This window comes from Ostrinia nubilalis, chromosome 22 (assembly GCF_963855985.1).
Source record: "Ostrinia nubilalis chromosome 22, ilOstNubi1.1, whole genome shotgun sequence".
Taxonomy (NCBI): Eukaryota; Metazoa; Arthropoda; class Insecta; order Lepidoptera; family Crambidae; genus Ostrinia; species Ostrinia nubilalis.
The window spans coordinates 11,766,011-11,786,033 of record NC_087109.1 but is presented as its reverse complement, the minus strand read 5'-3'; the positions used below and the strand labels follow the sequence as shown (position 1 = coordinate 11,786,033).

The 20,023-nt window shown below is 39.2% G+C and overlaps 2 protein-coding genes across 2 annotated transcripts in view; both read right to left on the bottom strand.

The window, feature by feature from the left end:
- Positions 1-1,594: 1,594 nt before the first annotated feature.
- The window catches only part of LOC135082845 (uncharacterized), a 93,731-nt gene continuing 75,302 nt past the window's right edge, over positions 1,595-20,023 (bottom strand). The window contains exon 5 of the transcript XR_010259496.1: positions 1,595-4,279. The gene's annotated coding sequence lies outside the window, so the exon portion shown is untranslated. The remainder of the gene's footprint in view (positions 4,280-20,023) is intronic.
- Positions 8,640-19,833, bottom strand: LOC135082758 (mitogen-activated protein kinase 15). The gene is made up of 9 exons (XM_063977524.1): positions 19,711-19,833; positions 19,105-19,465; positions 14,067-14,154; positions 13,768-13,886; positions 13,100-13,240; positions 11,625-11,764; positions 10,720-10,921; positions 10,014-10,178; positions 8,640-9,621 (listed from the first exon to the last, which is right to left on the bottom strand). Exons 2-9 carry the CDS (start codon positions 19,431-19,433, stop codon positions 9,168-9,170), a joined length of 1,638 nt encoding a protein of 545 aa, XP_063833594.1. The 5' UTR covers positions 19,434-19,465; positions 19,711-19,833; the 3' UTR covers positions 8,640-9,167.

Sequence of the window (20,023 nt, the reverse complement as noted above, 5' to 3'; positions counted from 1 at the left end):
TGGAACGAATTGCCAGTTGGTCAGATTCAAATGGTCTTGTTTTGAACCCGGCTAAGACTAAATTTATTATTGTAGGTACAAAAACACAAATTAAAATAATAGAATCTTACAATCCTAAAATTGAATTACAAAATAGCAAAATTGAACAAGTGTGTGAGGCCCGAAATTTAGGTGTGCAGATAGATGGTAATTTACATTTCGAATCACATGTACTCAATACAGTAAAACAATGCTATTATAGGCTAAAGGTCTTATATCAGGTTAGACAGTTTTTGAGTGAGGGATTGAGAGTTCGGCTATGTGAGACTCTGATTTTATCAAAATTAAATTACGCGGACACAGTAATTGGTGGTTGCCTGCTTGGTCGTACTAAGAAGTTGATTCAACGTGTCCAGAATTCGTGTGCTAGATACTGTTTCTCCATTCCTCGCAGAGCACACGTGACCCCATATTTAAATAGAAGTGACCTCCTTAACATGGAGTCACGGCGAGTGAAGCATTTCGCGAGCCTCCTCTTTGGAGTAGTAAATTACGAGAGTCCTCCCTACCTGTTCAACAAATTAAAATTCACGCAACGCCAATCACGCATTACAGATCGATTGATATGTCCTCCTTACAAAACCGCCGCTTTTCGTGGCAGCTTCAGGTACTTGGCAACAAAATGTTGGAACAACATTCCTCCACCAATACGTAACTGTGTCACAGTCAGAGCCTTCAAAGTCAAATTCAAGCTACATCTGCTATCTATCCAAAAGAATATTTAAAGTACCTACCTACCTGCCTAAATGTATAAACTGCACATACCAACATTAAAAGTAAATGATATTACACTCAATACATATTATTATTCATATTATCTTTTCTCTCTCAAACTTATTTTGAATACCTTAACATATATTCATATTTATTAAGTCATAAACCTTTATTGCATCATCTTAGATTATCATCATAATTATAAGGTGCTCAATAGCACAAATTAATGCACACTTACTTATTTTCTTCTATTTGTCAAATTTTGTAGTAAGTTGTAACGTTCGCTATGGGCCACGCACCCCTCTTTCATGGTTTCTGCAGAATACCAGTGGCCGTAACGTGCTCTTCAGTACGTTATGACCTCATACTGAGCAGAGACCAATTTGGTACAATGTATTTTGCTTTTTAAGTTGATTGTACTTATTGTTTAATTTTTTGGTACCAAATAAATGTTTTTTTCTTTCTTTCTTTCTTTCTTTCTTTCTAATAATTCCTCTATGGATAAGTAGGTCCTAGTTCCAGAGTTTATTCCAACAATACCTAAGCTAACTGAATAGTGTGTTGCGTTGTGGTGTAGTGTAATTATCGAAGACTAGCTTTTGCCAGCGGCTTCACCCGCGAGAAATTTAGATCGTCATAATTATAGAATAATACCGTAAAGTTTCATCAAAATCCGTTCAGTAGTTTTATCCAGACATCCAAACTTTCGCATTTATAATATTAGTAGGATAAGCATTGACGATGTGTAGGTCTATGACCACGTTCCAAAATCACTGAAGGGTGTAATATACCTACCTATCCTGACTGAAATGGGATGCAGAAAAGAATATAAAACACAGCATTAAGTACAACCATTTATTTGAGTTCTGTAAATACATACAAAAGTGTCAAAACATTGCCCCTGTACGGGGCTACCTTTAAGGCACAGCGTTCTACTCGCTTTAGACCTGCGCAGGCGATAGACTATCCAGGAGGTCCCTTTTTATCCAACAAATATACTTTATCAAATAATGCCCACAGAGGACCAAAATTATAGGTCGCGCAGCGAGAGTTGAGGCGACAAACACAAGCAAAGATGTCACCGCGCTGACGTCATGCATAATTAGCAAGTGCTAGGTAGCTATAGCGCAGGGATGGCGAACCAATGGCATGCGAGCCATTGATGGATGGCACGCGCCACAATATTTATGGCACGCCACCAATCAAAATTAAGGCCGGGTAGCAGAGAAAATGGCGAAAATGAGGTTTTCATTTATCATTTTTGAGGTACTAAACAGTAAAATTAAAGGCTAAGATTTTTATTGGGCATAGTTGAGGATATTTTCTAGGGCTATTAACGGATGGAAACACGATTTGATGAAGTTGACTCGATAGAATAAATTCCCAAAGTTACCTCTGTTCGTTTTCTATTTATGGTTTTATTTTTAAAATAAGCGATTTGAGATTCTAAATCTTTTACTAAACTAAAGTTCAGCAATAATTTGAGGGCTTTTAACGGATGAAATTTTTATATTGCGTCTTATTCAGTTACTATGTTAAAAAATGTGGAAAAAATCGTCCATGACGGCTTGGACAATCTCAATCAGTCGCGCGGTGGCACTTACGGAGGACGGACGCGTGTCAGTTTTTTGGCCGTGACAGTTCGCGATTTGTCAATATTTTTGACAATGATGACTTTGATGAGTCACAGTATAATAATATCAGTGTTACTGGAGAAAGCTAGAATTTTTGATAATTAAGAATTATCAATTTTGTCTACCTATTGAAATTTAAATCGTTTGCATCCTTTTAAACGAAGACTCTACTCATGATACATAGTACATTCCTCAAATATGAGACAAAACCAATGAGTTAAAATTACATTTTAATAGTATAGCCTGACCAGGAACATAAAAACCCTGGCATAGAGGCGCGTCAATTGCATTTGATAGTGCAACACTGAGTACAGTCGTACCTGTGTTAACCCGGCGTCAATGACGCTGGGTCATATTGACCCGAGGCATTTTCAAACGTTCATAATTGTTTTTTGCGTCCATTTTGTGGTTCAAGCGTTCGTATAGCTGGAGTTAGAACCTCCCTAAATCCAATCCGTTAGTTAACGTATTGTGACTCCGCTTGCGTAGCGAGATACACAGGCTTCAAATTAAAACGGGTCATTATGACCCGGCGTCATCGGTGGCGCGGTGATTTTGTGACTTACTTTTATTCGCTTATTTTGTGTTTAGTGCTAGCTTATGTCGTTCTTTTTTAAGTTTTAGTCAAAATGTCTTTGTTAAATGACCCAGCAAGAATGTAGCGTTACTGGAAGAGTCGGATTCCGAGATTGAAGAATTTCAGGCTGTAATAGCCAGAACTTAGAAATGGCCACGAATGTGAAAAAGACGCAAGAAATGGGGACTCAGTCTTCGGATAATCTCGAACTTGCATTAGTACGACGCCGGCAAGTGCGTCATGCCACATTAACATGCCCAGACCATTTGATTACATACTGCACCAGTTGCAGCAGTTCCATGGCTCTGAATGATGAAGTAGAAGACTGATCTCATTGTATCTGCATATAAAAAGTTGATTTTATCTCTTTTTTACTATATAACATTGTTGATTCCTATTAATACTAAAAATCTTTACCAAAAACAAAAAATATAGACTCAAATGTGTTTCTTTACATGATTTTTTCATGTTTTGTTTAAAAAGTCGTAAAAAAAATATTCGTTTCATGTATTCGTTTTATTTTTGTTTTATTAGCTCAGTAAAGAACCCTATATTAATTAAAATTAAGATTACTTGTACAATTTCCTGAAAAATGATCGATGAAATGTGGGTCAATATGACCCGGGGTCATCGTCTTTGCAATTATTTTCACGTCATTGGCGCCGGGTTAAATTATTAGGCTAACTTTATGTATCAGGATTCAGGATTACGGGCTAATTTGATATTTTCATAAATTAACGAAAAAATATTATTATAGGTAACCTGGTTTAAATAAATTAAATGAAACCATCAATCGAGCTAGTAGGATTTATTTTATTATTCATCAATAATCAAATTCAGAACTTGAATATTCAACTGCAATGTCTGCTCATGAACGCTTCAAACTCGGTACTTCTTTCCCAATTTGAAATAGAAAGTGACAAAAAATTTTAAAATAGGTAGTTGAAACAAACCACAGCTAATTTTCATAGTGGACTGTACTATACGATAAACATGTCAGTCAATTTGACAACCTTTGTCGGAAACATTATTCAATGAAAATATTGTCCGAACCCTTAGTATTTCTCTTCGACAAATACTTTAACACATTGTGAACCACTTTTCTTTCACGACTATAAAAAGATTTTAGCAATTTAATTCACAAAATTAATTGCCCACATTTAAAATAAAGTTTGTTTATACTTTGACAGCAATAGACTGACATGCAAGGTGACATGTCAATGAAGTTTTCAGTTACTGTTGCCATTAAAAGAAATTAGTACCATTATTTTTCCGCAACATGGCGAGGGTTTTTATGTTCCTGGTCGGGCTATACCTACATACAATCGTCTTACACTCTTTAGAAGAGCACACTGATACAAATAAATAATAAAAAATTAGGTCAGTGGGTCAAATATAAGGGCAGCTGCACGTCATTGAAAGACGATTCTGTTTACTCGGCATCTGGGCTGGAGAACATGAACCCTTGTTTACAGATGCAGATGTAAATTGAGTTATAACTGGACAAATTTTACATGAAATGTTTAACAGAAATCAGTTAAAAGACACATACATGGAATACCAATAAGGTTGCGGAGGGAAAGCTACCTATTATAAACTAGCGGCCGCCCGCGACTTCGTTCGCGTGGACCTCGTTTCACCCACGTTAGATATCATGTTGATAGATTGCGTTTCACGGCTTCCCCCGAATGAATATTTACGCACGTCATACAGTAGTTTGTCCAGCGCTGTAGATTTTAACCAATGACGATAGGTAGATGGCGCTTTTTAGACACGTCTTATTTATTTATTGAAATTTATTTGTCACATATCGTCATAAGTTAGCCTATAATATGTTAATCTGGGTTATAAACTATAATACTGTAAAGTTTCAACAAAATCCGTTTAGCAGTTTTTGCGTGAAAGAGTAACAAACATCCAGACATCCAGACATCATGACATCCAAACTTTCGCCTTTATAATATTATAAGTAGGATAGGATATTTTCCAAACTAATATTTACTATTTAGCATTTACTTACAGTAAATATTAGTTTGGATTGTGAAATATTTAAAATAAAAAAAAGAACAAAACAAAATAGGGTTTCAAATTACCTATCTTTATCTAATTTATAAATAGGTAAAGTTTGTGTGTTTGTGTATTTGTTAAATTGTAAGGAGTAATCTCGGGATCTGCTGAACCGATTTTAAAAAATCTTTCACCAATAGAAAGCCACATTATATCTGAGTGTAATAGGTTATATTAATACCGAAAAATTCCACGTGGGCGAAGCGGCGGGCGGAAAGCTAGTTTATTTATAATTATGTAAGAGCATAATTATTAAAGTCGAAGTCTAACATTCTTTATTTGTGTGGACCTATATTAATGAGAGATTACAAGGCGTCAAATTACATGTGGACATGCCAATTGTAATAATAATATCTTGTAAAACCATGTAAAAGCAAATAAATATTTCTGATTTCTGATTTCTGATTTCTGAAATATTTCAAGAAAAAAATTAAAAACTATTATATAGCTCAATTTTGCTCTCATGGAGCCTTTACCTACTCTGACAAATTAAGACTTAGAGAAGAATTTCATAATAAAACTATTTAACTGTCCTGCATTGAAAAGCTTGATCGGGTACAACACCTCAAGTTATTTCAGAACTTGATTTCATTAAAAGACTCCGAATATCAAATCGCTTAGGTATCTAAAGTCAAACGATTCTGAAATGTCAAGTGGCATAAAGTTGGGACTAATGAATAACCCATTAAGATAGTAGCGTCCTCCTGTCAATGACATACCTGGAACGATAGAGTATGGGACAACTAATAAAAATGCTTTGTCCTAAATGACTGACGGATATCTTAGAGACCTAAATGATGGAAGGTGTGTTCTTTGTATGACGTAGGCATCTCATAAGAAAAGATTTTCCGAAATGGGGTCATGAAATGAAGGGGGTGAAAAAAGGGGGCAAAGTTTGTATGGGACAAAGTGATGCCTTGGTTCAATCTACTTGAAATTTAGCTTAACAATTCCTTAATATAATTCATGAAAGACGTGTGGAACGGGTAGAAAGTAATTTTGGCAGTCATTTTCTTCGAAGTTGATATAACACTAGTTAGTGCCTTTGATTTAATTACTTTTTATTGTTTGGTGTTTGAAAACTCCATGTCAGATTGTGTTTAATGTCAAGTGAAATCTCAAATTGAAATGTCTCAATCTCAATGAGGAGACTGTATTTATTCCTAGAATTCCCCTAACACCGTCAAATTTCCCTTTCGAATTCAAGACAGTGCAGTTTCCCATCAGTCTGCTTCGTAATGACTATAAACAAAGCTCAAAGTCAAACTCTAGGGACCTCTGCTTGAACTCCCATAAGTGCACAGAGGTATGCAGGTAACCGCGTGTGATGCTCATAGTAATTTTCGATACAGAACCCCGTACATACGTCATACATATTATAGATAGAAAACACCCAGACCAATACAAACAAATATGTTTCTGCAATTTTAGTATGATATTTTTATTTATTAATAAACAAAGAGACGGAACAAAATTGATGCGTTTACTGATTAATGTTATTAACCACATGCAAAGCTTCGTGAATTGCAACAACTATAATTTATTATCCAAGCTCTAAATAATCGCTACTAAGAATAACTTATCATAAAATGTTTTTCCAATCGCTCAAGCTCCCAAGGGCCTACCGATAGGTCGGGTGACGTAATCTTGAAATTCTTTAAGCCGGCGCAGAACTTCTAGAAGATCGGGCGACGCCACGGCCACTTTGAACCGTGTTTAGTTCTGCAGTTATATTTTATATTTATTCGATTTTAGAATATACCTATTCCCAAAAAGTCTGAAAGGTGTTTTCATTTGTATCACTTGGATATGATTTGTATTAGAAAGTGTTGTGAGTGTGACGCTTGAAGGGAAGGAAGTCAACCTAACCTAACCAACTGCGTATTTTTCTATACTGTGTAGCTGGAAATTGTGGCGGGAGCTCTTTGGCGCGCTGTCTTCGGCGAAGAATTGCGCGCGCAGATTTTGACAGCGCGAAATACCTACTTTAGCAGAAATACCAAGCCTTAAACAGTAATTTATTTGTTTTGAATAAGGGCTATCGTATTTACCCTCGTCTAATGCCATTGTAGAGTAAGGTCCCGCCACTCGTCAGTAGCGTACCCCTCATTGATAGCATTAGATGTTATTTAATGGCACGTCTATGACTACACCAAACATTTATTTTTTAAAGTGGCACGTTGATACATAAAGGTTCGCCATTCCTGTTAGTATTCGACATTTGAATATTCAGGATATTTAATGTTTTGTGTGCGTTCCTGTATGCAAATTTTACGCCGTGTTATAATGTGAGTGCCGTATACACCTCAATCTCAACTCTCGCTGCGACCTATAGCGATACGCCGTATAAAAAGTAGTGTCCTCTGTAGAAAAGTGCCTCGTCTGCGCAAGTGTTTACACAAGACCTAAGCCAGCGAGTCAAGTCACCTTATGTTCTTAATTAGGTATAGGTAATATTCTAAGGGATACCATTGTCAGATATATTTTTTACAGAAGGAACTAGGAAAAAAAACAACTTTGTCTCTCGCTCTACAACACTAGAACAAAATTGGAGTAGAAATATCTCACACATTTAGTATGATCCAGTTTTACACAAGTCAAGTAACAAAAAGACAAAGTAACAAAATCTTATAGTGACATTTTCAGCTCATTTCTGTTACTTTAACGGGAGCAGTCTAGATTTATAAATAGGAATCGTCATGTTAGCGTCCCAGTTTAAAAAAATTGCTACATTAAATGATCTGATGATTGTTGAACAACTTTTGGTTTGAATTTCATTGTGTAAATACATTACAATTCTCAATTTTACTTTATACCTCTAATACTTTACGTCATCAAACAAATTTTACGGAAAACGTGGTATTTATATTAATTTTAAACCTATTACTGTACAATCTAAAATCTTGTAAATATTACCTACAGTTTTATGAGCAAATCATATTATTTGGTATGAATATGATATTTTAGAAACGATCTACAATTTTTCTCACTTTTTAACTTCGCATAAAATAGCGTAACTGTAAAATAAAATAGCGCAACTGTAAAATAAACAGCAAAATTGTAAAATAGTATCGCTGGACTGTAAAATATTTGTAACAGTTTATCTATTTCTGTATTTAGGATATTATAAAATTGCTAGATATAATTTTATGAATATGCACAACTATGTGTATAACTATGGTATGGAGTCATTTGTATAATACTGTTATGGCAGTGTATTTTATTATTTAATAAACATAAAATTTTACATATTATATCTTATTATTGTATAACTTTTAAAATCACTCTTTGTGCAATATTCAGACAGTCACGACAACTATTTTTAAATGTATAATTCTTAAGAATTATATCAGTAGATACATCGTATTGATAAATTGTTTATTACTTTACTATAAATTTTATTCCTACGTGAAATTTTAAATCTAATAAAATACCAAAATTGCGTGTCGTTATTTTTACTTTAAAATTTTATCATAAAATCTAATGGACGGATTATTTAATTTCTCTAAATTTTGAAAATAATAATTATTGGTAATGACTAGAATCATAACACAGCTGTAGAGTCAGTTAGACAAAAAAAAATAACATCAATGTTCATTATATTTTATGAAAATAATAGCTTCAAATAGGTATTTGAGAACTTGAATAAGTCGTCTTATTTTTTAAGAAACAATAATAATCACTCTCTGCCATAATAAAGAGGTTGTCTCCAATAAAAACTAATAATAATTACAAAGCGTACAACTGCGTTGCTGAACATTCATAACACTTTTTCAAAAATTCAAAAAACATTGACTATTCTCTCTGAAAAGTCAAAAAGGGAACAATAACAGTTAAAGATCGTTTCATCCACGAAAACGCGCCCCACCAATTTTTGGTCGAGGGAAGCGCGGGTTTGCGGAAAGTTTGATGCGAGCAATCCCAGCGTCATTATTGTAGTGTGCGTAATGGATAATTTAGTGTGTACCGATAACACTCAAACATTAGCGGAAGAATGGTGGGGCGCGTCTTCGTGGATGAAACGATCTATCTATTCTGAGATGAATCCACATTATGCCTTTGCCTAAAAATATTTGAAAAAGTGTCACCAAAGCTCTACGCATAAAAAACCGAGATTCGGAGTCGAGTCTTTAAATTCATCGGATACTGGTCCTCAAATCCATTAAGGCACTTGCAGTAATCACCCCATGCCTCTGGTTCCTCCCCACAAAATGGTTGTAGTCCGCATCCCCCCCTATAGTGATCGTCGAAAAAGAGGTCGAATTCCTTCTATGCTGTACGGAAGGTTTCTTACCACTCATGAAGCCGGTCTCCGAAGGACTTTGTCTCGTCACTGGCTGGAAATAGTCCCCGTGGCAGTTGGAATTTTCCATCCAGTGGCTGTCGTAAGTTCTCGTAGCTCGCATGGGCTTGGAAATGGTCTGGTCTGATCTGTACTCCTTCAGAGGCCGTTCTATGGGCCTGGATTTGACTCGATTTTTTTGGTCGGCGGAAGCGCTGACATGCTTGGGCTTAGAAGACCGGGATATCTCTGGGTCGTTGAACGATTTGCTGATCTTAGTTGTAGTGGGAAGAGTGTGGTTTTTGGCACTGTGGAGGATAAATAATTTATTTTTTTGGTCTTTTCACATAAAAAATATCAGCTAAGTAATTTTAAAGATAGAGTAGGTATTTTGAATCTGGGCCAGGTAAAGTACGGCGTTGCAGAGAAGCAGGGGAACAGCTAGAAGGTAGAAGGAATTCCTGAGAGTATATTCACCTTATTTGTATATTATCAGAAAAATGCTTACAGAAAGGTCCAAAACTACTTTCGCTAGTTGGTTTCATTGGACACCAAACCTCCTTTCAGGAGTAACGGGACAATTCCCACCTCTCGATCCCACCGCTGCAACTCCTGTGTAGCCAGGATCTACAGCTTGACCGCCAATAAAACCCAACCAGTGAAGGTCAAGTTTGTCCCACCTGAGGCAGTCGATACATACCTGGGCTGAGCCTTCTTCACGTGTCCATTGGTGTGAGTATGCGACCCCTTCGCCATGATGCTGTATAGTTTGTTCCTGTAGTCGTCCACTGACATCTGTTTGTCGTCCCTTAGAGGCAGGAGGACGTCGGAAGGCAGCGTTGGCTCGTCGCGTTCGCGGTGGAACCTTTGCGATGAGAAAAGTCTGTTTTAGAGGTATTTTTTATGCTATGAAGGAAAAAATATTAAACAATGAGTCCGATTACAGTGACTGTCATGTTCTCACTTCTCATGTCTTGTGGTACACAGTTGGTGCACTCTTTCCTTCGTTTCCTCTTACCTTCGTGTAGGGAAGAACACCAAGAGTCTGCATCAAGTCAGCAGCTTCCTAGGGTTCGCACGTCATCAGCGGAGAAAGAACGAGAACACCGGTATAACTTGGTCACAAATGGTCAATCTCCCTACCTGCTACAGAGATAAACTTACTCACGGCTATTTTTCCCTGTACATAATGCAAACTGGTCTATAAAGTCTGTCTTCACAGCAAGCTGGTCTGGCAAAAAGCACCCCTACTTGATTGTTCCTGTGGCGGATAGTCGCCTGCATCAGAACCATAAGATAATAATAATAAGCAGCTATAGTTATCTTGTCAAGGTTATTCAAGTCTGCCTTCAGTATGATGATCTGGAAAAGAACCCCTACCACGTTTCTATTTCTACACCACTTACTTGGCAACATAATCATGATCCAGCGCCCTCTCAGCACTTAACCGCCTCGCAGGGTTGAACACCAGCAGCCTTTGCACCAGGTCTGCGGCATCCCTGGGTGCGCACGCTAACAGAGCGCTCAGCGCAGCCCCCGCTGCGCCTCCGCAAGCGGCCTGTTCACGGATGAGCGAGGAACCGTAGCCGCTGCATACGGCTGATATGTCTGCAAGCGTCAAAATTCAAGGCATGAATCCTGTCACTGATAAAAGATACCAGTTTCAATGAGGGCTATCGTTTTAGCGCTCACCAGTTTGCGCCACTGTAGAGTAAGGTCCTGTCACTTGCTAGTAGCGAAGACAGTGGCACCAACTGGTGAGCGCGAAAGTGGTAGGAGGACTATCGCATTTGCACTCATCAAGATGGCGCCACTGTAGAGTAAGGTCCTGTCAATCGCCAGGGGTGCCAACTGTTAAGTATAAAAACGATAGCCCTCATTGACTTTTAGTATGGAAATGTTGTACAGGATCACGAGCACAACACTTTCTTATTTATAAGAGGCAAATGGAGGATTTGGCCTACACTCCTTAATTGGCACGGAATGAGGAGGCTCGTGTTTACATTATCACAATTTTGTCCTTTACTTTGTCGCCTTTTAAATCAACGGGAAGATTAATCATTTACTGGCAATACCGGCATAGTAAATAAAACTATTCCCGGTTTTTAAACGCTACCGGTACATATCTAGCAGTTTCACGGTAGTTTGTCGATATTCATTCAATACTGAATAAAGTACTGAATAGTTTATAGGCATTATCCAACAATATAGCAAGCTAAAGCGTTGTATTGTCACCAGGGTACACTAGCTGAAAACATTTAAGAAAAATATAGCATTGGTAGTTAGTATTTTAAGATTTCTACACACTGACCTTCTGCAGAGGGTTTGGGCAGCGCAGCCATGATCCTCTCGACCTGGTTGACGGTGGAGGTCCCCGGGAACAAGGGCTTGCCCGTCAGCATCTCGCCGAGGATACAGCCCAGCGACCACATGTCTATGCCCTTGGTGTAGCTGGAGATAATACGAGACGTGGTGAGACTGATGAGTAACTACTGTTCTAGAAGATTTTTACCAGAGAACAGGTTGTTCTAAAGCCCGGTCCGTGAGCACGTTTTTTTGTCCAATGACCCCTAACTACCCATCATTATCGCTCGCGCGTAATTGCTGTCGCGACTGTGCGACTGGCACCCGCAGTGAGTGTGCGAGCGCGATAGCAACATAAATACGAGCGAGCGATAAGGATGGGTAGCTTGGGGTCATCGGACAAAATTCTACGTGCTCACAGACCGGGCTTTAGTAGATGTTCACCAGAGAACAGGCTGTTCTAGTAGATTTTTTCTAGAAAAGGAACAAAATATGACGCTCCATTCTACAAAGTTAGATTTTAATGACTAAATTAAAATTATTTTATAGGATATCCTGATCATGACGTGCAGTAGTAGATTTAGAATTAAATGCTATAGTTATTACGACTCATTCTGCTGTGTCTGCAATAGTAAACAGCCTGTTACTCGGAGAGAGAGATAAATCACATCTGAACACTTGATGACGTTTAACGTCACAAAACACAATCCGGTGCCTCTCCCATAGGTACCTCAGGAACTGAATTATTTATGTGCTTAGATCTGCAATTCTTAAAACCGTCATTGTTCACGTAGTAGATCCTAGACTTACTTCTTGCTAGCGATGTGTATCTCAGGCGCGCGGTACCAGCTAGTTTCCACGTAGTCCGTGAGGCAAGGGTCCGCGCCTTCCTCTCCGCCGGAATACATGCTGGATACTGATCAGGCGAGTACAAAGTCTTCAGCCTACAGCTAAAGTCTTCAGTCTACCAGCGTCAGACAGTAGCTCTACTTCCAGGCTTACTTCTTGTTAGCGATGAGTCTATGAGGCAAGGATCATGCTAGACACTGGATCATGCTAGAGCTGCTAGACCAGTCTCCAGCCTACCAGCGTCAGTCAGTAGCTCCACTACCAGACTTACTTTTTGCTAGCTATGAACCTATGAAGGAAGGATCATGCTAGACAGTGATTATGCTAGAGCTGCTAGACCAAAGCCTAATTCAGCCTACCAGCGTCAGTCAGTAGCTCCACTACCAGACTTACTTCTTGCTAGCGATGAGTCTATGAGGCAAGGATCATGCTAGACACTGGATCATGCTAGAGCTGCTAGACCAGTCTCCAGCCTACCAGCGTCAGACAGTAGCTCTACTTCCAGACTTACTTCTTGATAGCGATGAGTCTATGAAGCAAGGATCATGCTAGACACTGATTATGCTAGAGCTGCTAGACCAAAGCCTAATTCAGCCTACCAACGTCAGTCAGTAGCTCCACTACCAGACTTACTTCTTGCTAGCGATGAGTATCTCGGGCGCGCGGTACCAGCGAGTTGCGACGTAGTCCGTTAGGCAAGGGTCCGCTCCTTCTTCCCCGCCAGAGTACATACTGGATACTGATCGGGCGAGACCGAAGTCTGCAAGCTTCACTCTGAAGAAAAGATTGAAATAAAACAGATTGAAAGGTGGCCGTGGCTGCGCAGTGGAATAAATGGCCGTTGTATGGCCTGGCCATTCTCGAATCTACTTGAGCAGCCTTAGGATGAGCAGCCTCTTTTTAGGCAGACTGAGGCTGCTTAAGGCCTCAGCCTCGAGTTTAGCGGGCAGCGGGGCGGGAGCGGCGGCGGCGCGGGAGCGGGGCGGGCAACGCAGACCCGTTCTCAAAACAAGCGGGCAGCTCGCGCGGCGCTTTAGCAGCGAAGTGTTGTGTTCGGGGTTGTGTTGTCGAGATATTTGTTTTTATTCGCAAACGAAATGTCTGAACAACACGGCGACAATTTTATTTCGATTCAAATTTATTCCTAACGCTCGATTTATTGTGGGCAAAAGAAGGAGTGCGCTGCCCGCTCGTTGCCCGCTCCCGCGCCGCTGTTTTCAAGAACCGGTCTATTTGATTTTACCCCTCGACCCAAGGCTGCCTCTAGAACTGTTAGCTCTACCCCTTGGAAGTCTAAGTACCTGCAAGCGCTGTCGATGAGCACGTTGGAAGGCTTCTGGTCGCGATGGATGACGTTGCCCGAATGGATGTACTTCGTCGCCTTCAGCATTTGGTACATGATGTACCGCTTGTGCACGTCCTTTGGGGCATAGGAATACCTACATTATTTTTAATATTTCTCCTAACTACCTTAGCGGAATCTATTAATTATATCAACTACCATCTTTAAAATAATTTGGCTAGTTGGCTTTCAGTTTTATTATTATTTTTTGAACTCAATGAAGCGAAGCTGGATAGCAACGAGAGCTTTAATAATTACCTTTAGAATATTCCCGCGCTTGATCACGTTGTGTAGATCCGTCTCCATGTATTCGAAGCCGAGGTAGATGTCCCTGTTGTTGACAGCCCTAGAGCAAATAAACCGTAATTAAGGGTGGATTCGACCAAACAAGAGTAAATATAAATAAATCGTCAGTTTCAATTTCCCATTCTGTAACTGTCAATGTGCCAGTTAAACCAGTTATTCTTGGATTAAAAGTTTGGTCGAACCGGGCCGGTAAAACTGTTATTTTGCTTGCCCACTCAGCATAAAACGTTATGTCATGTATGGCCTAGTAATGAAGAAGGTCAGGATCCCGTGTTTCAGTGTGCCAAGAAAGCCAAGAGTATCAAATTAATCATAATATGAATCAGTTGTTCACGTCATACAAGGATGGAGTTTGCAACGGAGGAAAGTCGATAATAATATTATAATTTAATATTTCAAACTCCATTTATTCCGATTGCATTCATTGCAGGTTCCAAAGCTATGCCCCAGGACTACTTCTTCAATGTTTGGGTTTCATTGGAGTCCAAGCTGTAGATCCTGGCTATACGGGAGTTGCAGTGATGGGAAAGACAGGTGGGATTAGTCCCGTAAGGGTGGGGTACGGGACTATTCCCACCTCTCGTTCCCACCACTGCAACTCCTGTGCAGCCAGGATCTACAGCTTGACCGCCACAAAAACTCAACCAATGAAGGTCAAGTTTGTCCCGGGGGAAAGTTAAACTGTCACTGTAAGGGTGGGGTAACAATAAATAAAGATAAGGTTTAGGAAAACTTTGAAAACCATAAAAAACTATACCATTATTTGATAAACTAATCGAAAATCCTATCCTACTAATATTATAAATGCGAAAGTTTGTATGATGTCTGGATGTTAATTGTTACTCTTTCACGCAAAAACTACTGAACGGATATTGGTGAAATTTTACAAAAAAAAAGTATTATTGTTTATAACCCAGATTAACATCTGTGGCAAACTGAATTTCACGCGGGTGAAGCCGCGGGCAACAGCTAGTAAACTAATAATCCAAAATAAATACCCCTATTAGCTAAAACAATAGAATATTCAATACGCTCTACAAGACTGCTAATGGATCCGACCCTCATCCGGCCCCCACCCTTATACCCGTATTGTACAAACAACGACACACAAGGTAAATGGACTCTTAGGCCCAGAACAGACGGTGAAACGCAACTGCAACGAAACTGCAACTTTCTGATCATTCTGATGAATGAAACTGAAACTGAAAGTTTCAAACTGAACGCGTCATGTGTGGTCTCTCAACGGACGCTATGGCAGAAACTTAGATGCAACTCAAAAGTAACTAGCAGTTGCAGTTTCGTTGCAGTTGCGTTTCACCGTCTGTTCTCGGCCTTAAAGTCTAAAATCGGGTTGTGTGTGTGACCTCAGAATTTGTAACGCTACAGAAGTGGGGGTAGTAACAATATTCAAACATAAAAGCCCATCGAATACGAAATAAAAGGACAATAAAAATTGTAATGACGATAAAAGAAAGAACCAATAAATATTTCCTTAGTGCTTTCGGATAGCGCCGTAAAGTTGTTTATAAACCTTCGAGATGCTTTTTCTTTATTTTTCACGAAGGAAATGTGTGGCTACAGTAGATAATGAAATGAATTGGCAGGGCTCATAATACGGAGGAACTGACGGCCGATGGGGTTCTGGAGTGGAAGCCGCGTACCGGAAAACGCAGCGTGGAACGTCCACCCACAAGGTGGTGGACCGACAACATCATAAAGGTAGCAGGAAGGCGCTGGACGCAGGCCGCTCTTTGACCTACTTACCAAATGCAAAATTTTTCATGTAGTCTCTACATGATAAATGTTTAAAAGTTAACATTGGTATGAAAACTTATTTACAAAAGACATTGATGTAGACAACCTAGGTAACCTACTTAGGGGCCGTCCATATATTACGTCATTCTAAAATAGGGGGGGGGGGGGGGGGGGGTTGGTCTGCGGATGACGGTAAATGATAGATAGGGGGGGGGGGGGTGTTTCGAAATTGACGTCATTCTTATTTATTTATTTATAGTTTATTGTTCACCTACAAAAATATTATTTCTAAAAAGAAATTTCTTCCAGCACACCTAGTAAGTGAGACTGCAAATGTGAGAGGCGGCTAAGGCGCGTACAATACTAAAAAAAACTCATAATAAACATACATAATGCAACATAGATGTACACAAATACAGTAATAATTACAGATAAAATACTCTAACAATAATATTACATACAGTGGCGGCGTAGCATGGGTTGGCACCCGGGGCGATCAACCCCCCCCCCCCCCCCCCCCGTCACAAGTCCTATGGCACCCCCTGGTACCCCCCCAGGATTTTTGGGGATTCCTACCGATTCAAAGACAACCGCACCCCCCCGTATCATGACATAGACCGCAGATTTGCCATGCAGATGTGCCAGGGAGTAGGTACTAATCTGCGCGACTTGTGTCACCCCCTGATGCTTGGCACCCGGGGCGAACCGCCCCCACCGCCCCCCCCTTCCGCCGCTACTGATTACATATAATACTAGCTGCCCGCCCCGGCTTCGCCCGTGGTACTTACATGTATTATACATATAAACCTTCCTTAAGAATCACTCTATCTATTAAAAAAAAAAAGGTGATTCTACAAGTGTTTTAATTTTGTCAAACTGGTAATGACGTCAATTTTGGGAGAAGGGGGGGGGGGGGTCATTAAGTAATGACGCTAGGATGATTGTAGGGGGGGGGGGGTCTAAAATCTGAAAAAATCGATGACGTAATTTATGGACGGCCCCTTATTACGAAATTGCAATACCAACTTTTCACATTACTGTAGTAAGTCCTTGCAGTTATGGTAATTGGATCAAGGGTAAGGGCACGGTAGGGGGCATTCTTGGAGAAGATATTGTACTTTTGACGAAAAAAATCGTTACTTATTTAAGTAAGTAGGTTAGACCGTCAGTAATGCAAATAATAGAGTCAAAGATAACTTAAGCACTGAATTTACAAACTGTGATGATTAAAATTTACGTAACCCGAATCGTAATATAGATATTCTCTCCCAATTCAGAAGTCTTGAATTCGGTTGTCGGTGAGATACGTAAATTGATGAGATTATGGAGCAGTAACTTAAGATCACAATGACCCTGAAGAAAATCCTTTTGCAGTACCAATAAATAAATAAAAATATTGCCTTGCCCTATTAGGTTACTACTCCGCCAACTACGCTACGGCGAAATTACTTTTTCCTTAAAAAAACACTCGCTCATTTTCACAAAGCCTATGACTAGTGAGAATTGCCTCGAGGTACGTTCGCACGATGGAAAGCTCTTTTTATTGCCACTATAGGTATGCGAATCCAATAGAAAATTAAGGGTAGATAGGTAATTTTAACCCTTCCTCGGGCAGCTTGATTTAAGTCTTTTGCATGTGAATACAAAAAAGCTGTAGGTGCGCCGATTTTTGACGGATTTTATTGATTGAAGTTGAAGGAGCTTATGAACAATCCATGCCAGCGTTAAATCTATGCGGGCGAAGCAGTGGTATGCTATTTTTTTTTACCTCAAGCTGTGACTGTGAGTCGTTTTTCTTTCATGCTTTAGGTAGCTATGCACTTGCACACGATCGCGCGAATCTTGCCAAAATGTATTATTAACGGTGAGTAAGACCTATTACGGGGTATTACGTTTACGTTACGTGGACTCATCAGAAACCAACCAAAAACATAGAGACAAGTTCCATTTCAGCAGCATTTTCTCAAACTCTACATGGAAAATGTAGGTACCTAATTTATGAATCTGTGAATGAATCCCTATTTTCCTTGGTAACGATATCACGCGTGAACGGCTGGACCGATGATATCTCTTGTACTTTTTTGTTGTGTTTATTATTGTCAGAAGAAGTTTCTTACGTAAAAAAAATAGCGGGGAAAATTGAAGAAATTGAGTAAACGGCCATATTAACTTTTCTTAAGACATTAGGACAACGTCTGTCGCGACAGCTAGTCTTTTTAATTAAAGTAATTGGTTGTCTTTAAGCCAAAGAACTGCAGTAGTTTACACAAACTATTGAGGAAACCACATGACTCAGTTCAGACGCCATTCAAAACAAGCGCAAAGGGCAACGACTCCCGCCTTCATAGTTGCCAAGTGTTGAACTACCTAACCCCTGATTAACCGAAACTAGGTTACGCTACGAAGTTTTAACTATACTTACTTAGGTCTATGGCTTAACTCAAGTCTGTGAGGTATGGAAGCGGCACGGGAGGGGTGATATTGACATATTGACGTGACAGAGCATCAAATCTGAACATCTCGCTGACGTTTCGTCGTACCCGACGAAGACTGCCCCAATCATCATTAGGGCTTTTTTCTTTTATTTCATTATTAAATACTACATTCCTTAATACACCTTTCAGTAAAACAATTGTATTAAAAAGTTCAATACTTATTTAGATAACTATTCCACTTATTGCAAAAGCCACAATCTCATACCTACAAAATCTCCCGTGGAAAAAAGCCACAACCCCATATTCCAGGGAAATAATTGGCGCTCGATTTTTTCGATGTATGGAAAACAAAGAGCCACAATGGCGTTAGTTGTAATGAAATTAGTTTTTTACTCTATTTGTATACAAATTGCTCTTTTTGATTTCGTGGAACTCTAGGGTATAATAGGATTACTTCAAAGAATCGAATGGCATCAATATTTTTGAATTCTACGAATTTTTTCGACTTATTTTTTATACAAAATAATTCGCCATAGTTAAAATAAAAATAATTATTACAATACTTTAGTTCTAACAAGTCAATAAGAGGTCCATACACACTATCATATCGAAAAATTATCATTACCGTGATTACTTTTTAAAATAAACACAAAAATGTCTCTCCTATAAAGTTGCTGTTTTGCAATTAGGGCAGTTTTCGTCGGGTACGACGGTTTGACGTCTCAAAAACACCATCCCGTGCCGCTCCCAACCTCAGACACTGACTGAGTGAAGACCGCTAGACCTGTAGCTCTACTTACCGGTGTATACTATGCAGCTTCACGATATTCGGATGGTTCCGAAAAGACTGGAGAAAGATGATCTCTCTAAAAGTCCTCTGTGCGTCCGTCTGGTTCCTAAACGCGTCGAAAATCTTCTTTATAGCCACCACATCCTTAGTCTTCTTGTCCACAGCCTTCCACACGATACCATAAGCACCTTTGCCCAACCTCTTTTTAATTTCAAACCTCTTTAAAATATGCTCATCAATCTCTGACATATTTTTCTCCGGACTCTTTTTCGGAACCTGCTTGGTTTGCGCGCCTTCTTTTTTCCGCTCATCCTTCTTGAGATTCTGGGACTGATTCATCACTACTTACAAGTACTAGACCACGAGATTCACTAAAACAAAATTCATAAATTGGTTCATACTCAATCCGCGAAGTCTGAGCGGAGGTCACACAAAATGGAAATTTTAATCCATATCGCAAGCTAATTTGAATATCAGGCTGCGTGATGCGAGACATTTTAAAATATTGATTAAACAGACTGACAATAGATCGATAACTTTCGATGACTTCCTCAAAATATTGTCACACGAAAACTCTATAAAACTTGTTTTTAAACTTATAATTTGAGATACTTACATACAATACAGCAACTATCACTCACATAATCCATCTTTTGGACAATTCAAACGCAAAAAATGGCTGTTGAAATAATTAAATTGAAATTAGGAGCACGTTTGATGTCTTCCAGCCGAAATTCATTTGTTTACGGCGCCCAATCAAACGCTGTCAGTTGCCATAGCAACCGCACTGACAACTTTAGTAAAGAGACCCATAAACAATAAATTGTGTAATCGATATGGACTAATTGATATTCAAATCGATTATATCGCCCTTGAGTTCTTAAGTAGAACATTTTTTCCTCAAATGTTTTGTCAATTTTTAAGATTAA